Genomic DNA, 14,009 nt, shown 5'->3' with positions numbered 1-14,009 from the left:
GCTCACATTTTTGTTTATTTCTTTTATCCGATTTCCAAATTTATAATATATCCAAATTCATATTTCAAAATTGTCCTTCAATATCATCTTTCTTTAATTTCTTTTTATCATGTAGAGTTACGCTATTTTGAGAGAATAAGACAATGTACGATTTACTGTTGGCCGTAATTAATTAGCGATAATTAATTCGTTCAATTATGTAAATCACGCTTCACCAGACTACACCCGATAGACCGGACGCAATTCATAGCGCTCCGGATTTCTTTGTTCACAACTGTTTATAAACTCCAAATTAAACATGTAACATTGTAAATATTTAGTGTTTGGTAGTTTAGTAGTAGTGCTAGTTGTTTTTGCTTCTCTATTTCCTTTGTTTTTATGACTTCTTAACTTTTTTCTTTGTCCTGAGGAAGGGACAGGTTGTCCCGAAAATTTGACAATTATTATTAATCGTGTCGTTGGTCATTTTTAGTGCTTATATATATATATATATATATATATATATATATATATATATATATATATATATATATATATATATATATTTATATTTATATATATATATATATATATATATATATATATATATATATATATATATATATATATATATATATATATATATATATATATATATTAATTAAAGGTAATGGACAAATTAGAACAAACCATACTTCTCTGACATCCTCATAGTCATTTGTTTTTCGAATACCAAATTCTGAAGAATTTATGTCATACATAATTTGAAAAGTTGTGAACAAGGTTACAAAAATTCGAATTTTATTGAAACCGTAATTTAAATTAACTACATTCAGCACTTTCAGTACTTTTATTACGTCTTACGTTAGAAACGGCGAGCGATAATCGAACCCTGACCTCCCGATCACGTATTAACACCCTACCACTTGGCTGCTATGACTGGTGGGGTGTTAATACGAAAGGATACGAATGTATCAATTTCGAACAAATTTTGAAATTCAGGAACATAACCTAAACATATTTCAATTTTATTTCTCAAAAAGTACTCTAAAAGGAGAAATATGTAACGTTGGCAATTATACATATCAAGAAATGTAATTCTAGCTTATTTGGGTAAATTCATTCATGCAGGTACAATGCATCAAAAAACTTTTCAACCTCTCAGAAATGCAAATTTCTCACCAGTCTAATAAATAATAAATGATACGGGATAACTGCGTTGAAATGCATATACCACAGCTGTTTCAAAGACAAAATATATCTAATAAGTAGCGTACTTACTCGTTTTTATTTAGGAAAAAAAATCTATTGAATATAGAACAACTGTGTCATATCAATGCGTAAAAATATGAAAATAAAAATACATGTAATTGTTTTAAAGCTGTGACTTTTAAAACTATTTTTCAAAACGTTTAATAACGCCTGTGCGATCCTACAGGAAATCAGCATCCGTTATATGAACCCAGATTTGTCATCATTTTTTACATTACAGCGGTTCTAAATACATGTATATACGCTCGGACGTCGAAAGGTTATCAACATTCAAGGTCAATTGGCCAAGTTCTTGACTGGAATGGAATATCATTAAAATGTATTTAAATGACAATTTTGTAAGGTTATTTATTGTTGCAAGTGATATGTTTCCCGGAATACTCTGGTTTATTCCTCATTTTAATATACAAAGGATAAAAAAATGCATGTTATACATGTTCATATGTGTTACATATATGTTTTTGTTGTGGTCCGTATTGTTCCCACGTACATGTACTTTTGAGATTAATAATTTCTTTATCATCCTATTTCATACATTATTTTCAGACATGATTCTGTTAATTTAAAGATAAAAGACAGGGAAAGTCCATTTTCAAGATGCCTACACCCAAACATTACTTATACGGTATTATTGAATTTCAGGAAATTGTATTTATGAAGGTTAAAAACCCTCCACTTTATGAACCTGTCGGACGTCAGCATGGAGTATAAAGTAAAATGCAAAGGGGGCACAGAATACTACTGTAACACGTGTAAGCATGACCTGTGTCTACATTGTAAGGAGAGACATGTTATTGATTTACACACCAAACATCATGATGTTGTAATTAACCGTGAAAAATATGAAGATAGACTAAGACTAACACCCTGTGTGAGACATCCAACAGAATTCATTGAAAAATGGTGTTACTCCTGTAGTCTTCCTATCTGTGTGCAATGCACAAGGAATAGTGTTTCTGTTGGTGTCCAAAGTAGTACAGAAAGAAACCTATGTGAAGAAAACAGCGAACACAACTTATGGAATATTGATATAGCATATGTGATAAGCCGAAAACTAAATAGAAAAACCAACCATAACATCAGAAGTGAGACTCTCTATAACAGTTTTTTTCTCCTGGCAGATATCAAATCTGATATGAAAACTTTTCACAAAGAAATCTTCTACCGTCAATCAGAGATGTCATCAAAAGCCCAGAGGCTAAAGGACCTCATTGACACAGTGATATGTGATGTTAAAAACAAACAACAAAAGAAACAAATGATCAAACAACTTACCAGCATAGAGAAGTATGAACACATATCTCAACAGTCTTTAAACAGACAGGTAAAATTTCTCTTTTTCCTAAAGAAAACCAGCGTTCCCAAGGTTGACATTACATCTTATTGTATTCAACATGCCCACAGTAAGGACATCAACATGGAGTATATGGTTAAGCTTCTGAGTGAAATTCAAATCATAGAAACGGGAAAAAGACAAGTACAAAATGAAGGTCTGTCCACATCCGTGCTGCACATTACTTTTTTAGTGAGAGGTGTTAGTGCGATAAGACACATTTCCTGTGTGACATCAGATCGGATCTGGATATGTGGTATGTTTCGTCTCATCCTGACAAACCTAAAAGGGAAGACACTAAATTTTCTGACAAATAAAACTCCTGATTGTCACCGTTGGAGTTATGGAATACACACGGTGGACATTATATCTGACTTAATCTATATAGACACGGATGGTGACATTAACAAACTATCTAAAGATACCAAAGAACGATTTACACTTATTAAGAAAACAGAATCATGGAAGCCATGCAGTGTCTTCAGCTCCCCTCTCACTGGAGATCTGCTTGTCGGAATGTTGAATACTGATACAGATACAGGTAAGCTGAACCGTTACAATAACGCTGGACAATACATAGAGACAATTCAACACGGTAATAAAGGTCAGGAACTGTATGGTCGACCTATCTACATCACAGAGAACCGCAATTGGGATGTTGTTGTTTCTGATTTTAACCGCGGTTTAGTGGTAACAAACTGTGGAGGAAGATATCGCTTCTCCTACACAGGACCTCCAACAGGATCAATACTGAAACCACGAGGAGTCTGTACAGACGCGTTATTACACATCCTGGTGTGTGATGAAAGCACGGACACAGTACAGATGATTGATAAGGACGGCTGCTTCCTGTCATTGATACAGATAGAACAGCAAGAGATACACAGACCACGAACCCTGAGTTATGATAACAAAAATCACCTTCTCTTCGTTGGATCCTATGACGACAACAAAGTGTGTGCATACAAATACGTGTATCTAAAAAGACAAGACTTTGTACCAGGTGATTGTAATAGGTTATAATGAGATACGTGTATGTAAAGACCACCACAATCTGACAGGACTCTGTAATTAGTTAAACAGACACATGTCCATATATACATACTTATTTACAACACTGGAATTCTTGATTTTGTTATACATATAAATGATAAACCTAAAATATATCAAATAATATTTGATTGTTTGCTTATGATACTTCTTTGCTTTTTGGTATCTGTGTCTTTTTCTTTTGATATATTGTCAATAAAATATGTTGAAAACAAACACTTCTTTGTTTCCTATTGTAGACAATCAAATTACCAATCCAACATTATCTCAAAATAAATAAGGAATTTGTCCATTGTACTGTTGATTTTTTCTGGTAAAAAAAGAACCAAGAACCATTTATGGTGATTTTAAAAGGAAAGAAAATAATTTATTCCCACAAGTAATTTGGATATGGTGATAATTATATAAAGCAATCAAAACACATTTTTTTTTTTTTTTTTGTTTTTTTTTTATGTATTTTTCAATTTTTTTTTTATTTATTAGATCCATTTTTAAATATGCAGACATTGTGTAGGATATTGCTCAAAGCAGCAAAAAATTGCTTGAATATGTTTACGATGAAGCTGCTAAAATTAGCACTGGGTTTAAAGGTAAACCTTTCATGTCTTTTTTGTAAAGTGAACGTTGATGGGGGGAAAAAATCAAGCTTCAAGTGGTGCATCAAATAATTAATGGTTTATACCAAGTTTACCGAGATAAATGAATATCAATCATCCATCCGATATTTAGCTTCCCTATGTATATCAACGACGTATTATTAGTTAACATTAATTAGTTCCATTTATATGTCGACTCGATATATATCTAATTGAACATGCTCCAAGTACGATCAATTTCTATACCGGAGTAGGCTACTGACAAATAAGACGGTATTACAGGTATTTCAACAACCTCGTTGAAAGTCAGCATTTCCTCAATTCTATGTTCGTTATAATGTCCTTGTTAGCAAGTAAAACCTGTCATTGGTCCTTTGTTGAATGAAAGGTTTCATACCTGTTGTTAGGCCTTTGTTTTTATACTGAATTTAACTACGGAGTGTTTCGCCTACCTGATCTATGCGTAAGGCTCACAGCGGATGTGAGCGGTCAATAAGGGATGCTTACTCCTCTTAGGCACTTGATCCCACCTCTGGAATTTTCAGGGGTTCCTGTTTTATGCCCCCGTCGCAATTTGTATTGTTCATAGATATATCTTTTTAGATCCATCACTTTTTCGTTATCTTCACCCTATTTAGCTTTTTTCCTGTATGCCTAATTATGATGTATAACTCCTCAAAATAAAAAAAATGGTGATGAGAAAATAAAAACATGAATCATAAATGAAATGAATCGAAAAACCTTTATTAAAATATATCTAAATCTATCCGGCATATATTTAATTGACATTTCTAAAGATGAAATATATGGAGATAACGAACAGTATTCAAGCTCAAAAGTCCATTAAACATTACAAAATAGGTGCAGAGCAAACATGGACCTCCAAAACATCAGAGATGGGATCAGGTGCCATGGAGGAGTGAGCATCCCCTGCCGACCGGTCACACCCGCCGTGTGCTCTTTGTCATGATCGGAAAATAACGGAAAAATCCGTCGACAATTCAATGTGTAAATCATGGCCTAAAAATTACAATGTTGTATGAAAAAAGTCAATTCGTCTGCTCAGATTAAAAAAAATAATATCAATATGATTCTTGAAACAATTACCCATGCCTCTATTCCTCATGCGCCCTCGCATAATGAAATATATGGTCTAACAATTAGTATGAAAAACGTCAGTCAGCATTTGACTCAATGATAAATTGTATTTGCTGACATGGTCATTGTATCGACCATAGAACTTACATGTACGAAATGACGACTTTAAACGAGACTGCTGATATTCTTGTTTCATAAACTTGTTTGTCAATAATATTAACTCGTTTTAGAAATTGTACATACGTAGAGCATGCTCTTGCGTATCGAATTAACTGAGAGATACAGTACCGACAGGACACAACCTAACACCAGGGCGGCGAACCCAAAGCGCACCCCGGGTTCGCTTCCTGGGTCCGCTGTGGGTTCGCTTTCAGAAAATTTGGGACCGCTCTGTATGCGCTTCGGGTTCACTCTGCGTTCGCTTGGGGTCAGCTCTGGGTCCGCTAGAGCGAACCCGGCGTTCGCTTTCCGGGTTCGCTTTAAGCACTCATGCGTGAAGCGGACCCCGCTTTAATCTTGCCGCCAGTAAGCCCCGCCCCTTGTATATTCCAAATACAGTAGAGATCATTACTGTTTTTATGGCGATCGAAACATGTACATGTAAGTGACAATATGGAGGACGTTGATAAAATTTCAAGAATTTCACCATACATTCGACGTAGAATTATCACTTTATTTTCCTTAACTTACAAGCTAAGTATATCGCGAATGTAGGGGGAGTATATACTCAGGTATACCGTGACCATGGAGACAGTATACATCCAGCCAGCAAGTGTCAATTTAAAAAAAACCCACCGCAATTGCTCTTAGCACCCGCAATATCTTCGAAACAGGTGGATGATTACGGACACGTGATGACCTTGGCTTCACTTTGAAACTATAATTATTAAAATGTTAAAATTAAATAATTATGACAATTACAAAGTTCAAATACAGGTACCTATGCAATGAAAAAAATATATGTCCGTTTTCGTATTAAGGTATCTTTGCAAGTTCAATTTACCAATGTTGGAATTACGTGTACTTTTCATGCACAAGTACAAAACGTACCCGTCTAGTATGTAGAAGTATCCTCACGTACAGTAGATTCAAGTTTATTCAAATCAAGACCCCCATGGATCGAACAGGGTCACAACAGTGGGTCAGAGTTTTGCATAGGAATATATAGGTGTAATGGTTAAGGGGCATTCGAGTAAAATGCATTAAAGACCTGAAATAATGGAATGACCGGGCAACCCTTGGAATAGACTAGCCAAACCAAAGAGTATATAAGCCAAAGCTTTGGGAAAGTCAGGCATTCGCAAGTTAGCAGAATAAGTTGGATGCTGAATCAGCAATAAAGAAGTTAAGGTATTCCATCCCTAATAGCAACAGATTCAATGAAATTGAATACACGACAGATATGTAGGTGTTTAATACTCAGTATATTTAGCATGTTTAGACATAATTAACATTTATTACTATAAGCATGTAAGGGTGGGATGTGTCCTAATTTATGACCTTGAATTTTGGTAAGGGTAATTTCCATCTGTTTTTATTTGAAAATTCAATTATAAAAAATTTATCTTGTGAAAAAAAATTGTTTTCAATTGTCATTCTATTTCTAATGTTTTATGCATTTTCCACGACAGTAATTATTAATATTCTTTTTATTTGAATATTTATTTTTAAAAGAAAAATTACTTGTCCCCTTAGACTGCAATGCAATCTTTGTTAATTAATTACTGCTTAGTTAATTACATTTTAAATATTCTTCTCAAGAACCACTAAGCCATTATAAATCATATTTATATAGAAGCAACCTTAAGTATTGTAGAATCAAGTTTGTTCAAATCATGGGGGCACAACAGAGGGTCAATTAAGTTTTGCATAAGAAAAAATCTAGGAATCATCTTGAAAAAATCTGCTCAAGAACGGCAAAGCCATGATTAGTCATATTATCATAGAAGCATCCTTTGGTCGTGTAGATTCAAATTTGTTCAAATTTAGGGTGGGTAGTGTGGGGCGCCACAATGAGAGATCAAAGTTTTACATAGGAAAACATAGGATTGATTGATTGTATGTTGTTGTACGTTCCGTACAAGAATTTTTCACTCATATAGAGACTTCACCATATACCAGTGAAGGGCTTCAAATTTAGACCTTTACTCGGCACTCAGGGCCATTGAGCAGTGAGGGATCTTTATTGTGCCTACGCCTGCCGTGACACGGGGCCTCGGTCATTAAGGTCTCATCTGAAGGACCCGCAACTTTCACATTTCACAAATGCCGAGCGCTTGACGAAGGAACAGTTGCTACCTATTTTTTATCGAATTAGGTCAGTCGCGGCCGGGGCTCGAACCCCTTACCTTCCGATCACGGAGCGAGAGCTCTACAGAATGAGCTACCATAACGATGGAAAACATAGGGAAAAAAATCTTTAAAATTCTTCTGTTTAAGAACAGCAAAACCATGATTGGTGATATTGATATGGAAGCATCCTGAGGTAGTTTAAATTAAAGTTTGCCCCCCCCCTCCCCCTTCAATACTGAACTGATTAGTGCTTCTTCCTAGCCAATGAGCTCAGGTGAGCGATGTGGCCCAGCCTCTTGTTGTATTTACTACCACCTGGTAAATTCAAAAATTACAATATCACATTATTAATACCAGTGTCAAATTGTTCATTGCTCTTAATCACAACTCTTTTTAAAAAGGGTCTAGAAGATGTATATCCATTGAAATCAGGCTTTAAAACATCAAGAGATTTTAAAATAAAACTCAGATTTTAAAATACTCATAGGCATGGATAAATGATGCTTCATTTTTTCCATATGTTTTACTCATGTAATTTATTTGTAAACATACCCCCAGCCACCACCCTCGGGAACAACAAGAGCTTAGGTATGGATTTGTTAATAATAATTCAAAATTGCTGTAAAAAGGAAAGGGGGATGTTTTAAAAATATTTTCCATTGATTTCTATAATGAAAAACAAGTTTTTTTTCAAAATTATAGAGCGTAGGCATAGTTTCCGAATACTTCTGATTGTACTTTGAATTCATTAACATTTCTCCACAGCTTTTAGAAAATAGTAAAAGGGCGGTTTTTATATTCAAAAGCGCATTTTGCTATTTTCGCGCGGTGTTCTGGCAAATATCATACATACTTGCTCCGTTTTATTTTTGTTGTAGCAGTAGATTCAACTTTTCAGTTTCTTCAATACACATACTTGTAATCCCGGCTAATCTGTAAGGGATTAGGCAATGAGCGAGAATTTGTTAGTTTATCCCAAGTTTTCCATTTTTATCCAGTTTGATATAGACTTGTTCTTAACTCTGTGAAGACTGAAAAATGAATTTAACACGAACAAAGAAACTTGAGTTTCCTACACGTGTTTATTCAGAAATGATTTCTATAAATATAGCAATTTAATTAAAATCAGCTGTTTGTTTGTCTACGTCTACGACGTACGACGTAGTACTTTTAATATATTTTTTCATTGTGACAATTTTTTTTTCTTCATCTTTTAATAATTAAAAAAGGATACCCGCGTTATCTATCCTGTTGCTTTAATAGAAATGCACTTTTCCTTTCAAAGTACACCAAGTACTTAAATAAAGATATATATATATATATATATATATATATATATATATATATATATATATATATATATATATATATATATATATATATATATATATATATATATATATATATATATATATATATATTCATTTTTCAATAATAAATATGAAGATTAGGAAAATGGTAAGGATAATATTTAATTATTTGATTAATTATTTCTACTACATGTAGGACGGACACCATATTCGACAGGGACGCAGTACAGTTAAGGCTACACATGAAGATAATATGGTAATGAGGTCATAATGAGGTTTGACGTCATGACAGTTGCTCCGCCCAGATAGATCTATATAAAGGAAACAGAGCTCAAAAAAGCTATTTAATGATGATTGCGAGAATTTGTAATGAATGTCTGTATTTTCATGTTTAAATAAATAAACATTAGTGATTTTCTCTTATAAAGTAGCAACACGTCTTCGAAATAATTATCTTTTTATTGTGTCGTTTGGCTGCATTCGGCTTCAGCCAAGCGCTTGCACTCGGTGACACGGAATGTTGTTTACATCTAAAAACGTGGCGACAGCAGCTGAGATATGCAGTGGATAAATGCAACAGTCAGCCAATCTTTAAGGAGAATACGGATAAAATAAGAGACCTAACGTTAGGCATTATTTATCTTTTTGATGAGAAGATGACGTTATTTAGGAAAATCATGGAAAACTGAGACGATCCACACTACATGTACCTCCCTAGGTCATGTAGGTCCCTTCTGTTCATTAAGGTGTGTAGGCGCATAGGTATCAACATGAACACATACTATTCTGTACATCGATGTAAAATAACCGTGAACATGTAAAATAAGATGTATTATTACAGTCCGTCACAAACTGTAATGCAGTGCATTGTGTGTATGCCCCCCCCCCCCCCACACACACACACACACGCACACAAACAATATGAAAGTTGCACACTTTTAAACATGCAATGATGTTGTCCTTTGGCATACATGTACAAACATGTTACATAATATAAGCACAGCATGTCATGATATCAAATTATAATTTAGATGCAGTCACACTTACAATGTACATGTATTTGTGAAGTTAAAGTGCACAGTGTACAATGTATGCGCACTGTACGTACAAGAGTATAAGACCCTATGAATTTTAATTTATACCTCTGGCAATCAAAAATATATGAATTTTAAGATTTCAGTTTTTACCAGTGATTCATATTTTAAATTTATCTGTAGAACTTTTATCTATCTGTATCACTAGGTTGTAAATTTGTAGAATTTCTACATTAATGAAGATAAAATATTTGAATTTTCATTCTTCTGACTACATGTACATTAAGTCAGTCTTATTTGTATATACATGTATTTATAAACTGTTTATATGTATAATTCTTCTATCATTGTAGCTGTCACAGAACTGGTTAAAACTGGCATTTACATCAAACAGAACTACCAAAATAGATGCATCATTTTCTGCACTGTGTATGATCACTACTAAAGCATTTCACATTAATTTTATAGCATGTCAGTGTTATTTTCTCTTTTATTTTTTGTATAGGTGAAAGGCTTAAATGTTATCTTTAGTATATTGATTTTATTTTTTTTACTTTTAGCTACCAATGAATTCTAGTTTTGCAAATGTCATTGGTTTCAATTTTCCAGAAAAGTTTTGTATCAAAAGTTTGTTTTCATTTATTTTATGAATTTCAGAAAATATAGTATAGCATACATGTAGTTTGTTTTGCACAATGCAATGTTATTTCATTCTACAATAGTAATCATTATGTATTTCATTCATTACAAATATATTGTGTTGTAGCTACTCCCAAACAATTTGAACAGGCAGCAAGTGTTTGCACCAATAAAATAAAAAGGTATGCTCCATATTAGCTATAAACCATACATATCAAGATTATTGAAATGTTTTGATAATAAAAACAGTAGAGTTACAAATATATACATGTATATGTTTTCCATGTTAATCACTGCATTATTTTGAGTATCACTTTTTCAAAACACCAATGAACTTTCCATAATGGCATTTCATTTTGTTTTCAGAATTGATTTCATCCAGAAGAACTGTTTGAACTGTGGACTGTTTGAAATATTTTGCACCTGCTCAGAAATCCCTTCACAGCCTGCCTTTGAATTTGAAAAGCTGTTCCTAATTAAATAAATTTTCTAGATAAATAATACTTTGAATTTTTAACAGTACAATGGTGTGAAAGTTTGAAGGCTGTTAAGATTTGAATATCTTTACTTGCATGTATTCTGACAGGCCCGTAGCTGCCTATACGCAAATACGCAGGTGCGTACACATCGTTTTCAAATAAAAAAAAAAGGGGGGGGGGGGAGAGATTTATTAGAGGAGAAAAAAATATCAATACCACCCAGCAAATATTTGTGTTTCAAATTATTTTATCTCATACACTGTTTCGATTCAAATTTTATATTACCATGTCTTTATAACAAAATTGTAATGTTTTATTAAATCATTGCCAAAACCAAATAAAACATTCATTAATTTGTAATTCTTCTACAACACATTGATAATTTTTAAAGATCTTTGAGAAAATATCAACCGTTGAATGCTGTGATTCACTAGTATATGATTTGATATATAACATTATTTTTGTTAAGAATTGAAATTAATTATATTTGTTGCTGAAAGTTAAAAAAAGAGTAGATGATATCAATATATCTTTTTAAAAAATATTCAGCCTCTGCATGTACAATAAATTTGCATGGAAGTATTTAACTTTGTGTTAAAAACAATATTACTATGTCTTGTACGTTCTAAAGAAAATCGAAATGGCATGATTTTGAATGAAATATTTGGAAAAACCCATGAGCTTCCAGGGACTTCGCCCCCGGACCCTCATCAGGGCTTCGCCCTCGACCCACTGGGAGCCTCAAAGCAGACGCCAGCTGTTCTCTGTGTACATTAATTTTACTTCCATTCTGGCTACGCGCCTGTCTGTGTTTTTGGGCATCAACAAGATCTAAATTTCAGCATGTATATTGTGTTCACCTGTTCTTTAACAGACTATCTGTTTCTTGGTTACAAAGTTTTTACTATGATTATCTTGTTTGCGCATGGATTGATAATAACTTTAAAAAATGAGACTAAAGCCCCCCCCCCCCCCCCCCCCCCAAGTGTGATTTGTGCTACAATACCCAAATAAGTAAAACCTGATGTAAGCACTGTTAAATAATTTATTTTTAACATGTAAGTAAGGTATATGGTATCAAAGGAGCCAGAGGCAAACTGGTGATGGGGAGGGGGGGGGGTACATCTGTAGAAAGGAAAACAGGTTATTTAATACAGGAGTAAGCACCCCAATCCCTTCCTACTGTTCTTAAAACTTTTAACGTAGTCTAGAATCCCTAAACAGTTGAAGGTTTGATAACTAAAAGAATCACATATGTAGTAAAAAAAAAAACAACAACCAAACAAAAAAAAAACTAAGTTCTGTTGGGGATAATTTTTCTGTGTGTCTACTGGGGGAGCATAAATATTCTATCATTGATAGGGTCTGTCTGTTGTTTATTACAGATGACTGAAGCTTTCAATATATTTAAAACCATGGGCATTTTCAATCGATTTACATGATTGATGTTGCGGCAAATTTTAGACCTATCGTTGACGAACAGAGGAAATGCGGTAGGTGTCAAATACGTCTTGTGTAGCATATGAAAGAACGAAGATATACAAAACAAAGTAAAGTCGCGGATTTTTTTTATGCATACCGTTTTGATTTAGTGAAATAAAGCCCAGCACAGTCCGTAGGTATTATTTGTTTAAAATTTGCGAGGTACACAAACTCTATTAAGTACCACAGAGTTATCTCCCATGCCGGGTCATTGATGCGTTTGAAAACTATATTTAGAATGAATGTGTTAAGATTTCAATTTTTAATCAAAAAGTGCAAGGGCAAGGCGACAACCCAAGAGGTATTTCTTTATTTTAAATTCTTTATTTTACTGTATAGTTTTTAAAAAGTGATGCTCATTTCTTTGTTATTCTTTAGGCAATTTAAAATTTCCGATTAAATGATGAAAAATACCCTATTTTTGAATACTGGTGTTTGTTATCAAAGAATAACTTAAATATCTCAGAAATTTGACTGAATGAGCATTAGTTTTTCGATAGGATAGATACCAAGGGACACACTGAAACATTGCACAGTTCAAATATTGTTTGCCTTGCCCTTGCACTTTTTGGTTAAATTTGACATTTCATATTTTGACCTAAAATCGGAGCTCACGTGACTGTAGAGGGTCACATGATGACAAAAAATACCGATGTGAAAAGCGATGGACAAACTCTTTATAAAGCCATTAAGATATTTCAGATAGAGTTGCATGCTAAAAAATAAGACGGTTGAACTTTAAGTGTCTCGTTTTTGGTGCCTTTTTATAGAAATTGTTGCCTTAACTGTACTGTGGATTTCTGCAATGGGTGCACGCAATCGGGGCGTTGGGTGAAAGTATATAATGTATCTCCCAAAGCTATGGAAAATTCCTTTTGTTGCATGTTTATGACTCAAAATGTGTCGTACATTAACTCTTCTTTATGAATAATTCGTTTTAAAAAAAAATAAATCTGGTCCATATATCAAAAGAGCCAGTTTGTTTTACACTGAGCTCATGAACAATTTCATTGTGCATGAAAAACGTCGTGTATTTTGTGTTTTACTCGTAAAAGTTCCAATGTTCAACAACAAATATCTCTGTAACGGATGCATGTACCTTATAATGTCCGAAATAAGAAATGTAGGGCATATTCCCAGCTTTCAGGTTATGGTATTCATTTTTTATTTTATTGTGTTTCTAATTTAGATAAAGCCAACAGAAGACAGCACAAAATCAGTCATTTATGCGTAGTTTTATCAACTTCCTGCAATGATGTGCAATATTCAATTCAAGTTTATGATAATTTCTCAACATCGCACAGAAAAAAATTTGAGTAGAAAAAAATTTTTAGTTTCTTCTCTAGTTTCAGAAAATATCAATTGTTTTGTTGTAACCCGAATATTTAAAAAACGCCAACATTTAAATATCTGTAATGCTGAAAATGCGTCCAAATGCGTCTCTG

The 14,009-nt window shown here is 33.5% G+C and overlaps 1 protein-coding gene across 1 annotated transcript; it reads left to right on the top strand.

Annotated features, from left to right (window-relative positions):
- The first annotated feature begins 1,951 nt into the window (after positions 1-1,951).
- On the top strand, positions 1,952-3,607 carry LOC133180656 (uncharacterized). Its single transcript, XM_061315127.1, has one exon. It carries the CDS (start codon positions 1,952-1,954, stop codon positions 3,605-3,607), a length of 1,656 nt encoding a protein of 551 aa, XP_061171111.1.
- Positions 3,608-14,009: the final 10,402 nt, after the last annotated feature.

Source organism: Saccostrea echinata, unplaced genomic scaffold, assembly GCF_033153115.1.
Source record: "Saccostrea echinata isolate AGI-Se365-2 ecotype Australia unplaced genomic scaffold, CSIRO_AGI_Sech_v1 ptg000007l, whole genome shotgun sequence".
Lineage (NCBI taxonomy): Eukaryota > Metazoa > Mollusca > Bivalvia > Ostreida > Ostreidae > Saccostrea > Saccostrea echinata.
The sequence above is the reverse complement of the archived record's forward strand: the minus strand, read 5'-3'. Positions and strand labels throughout refer to the sequence as shown.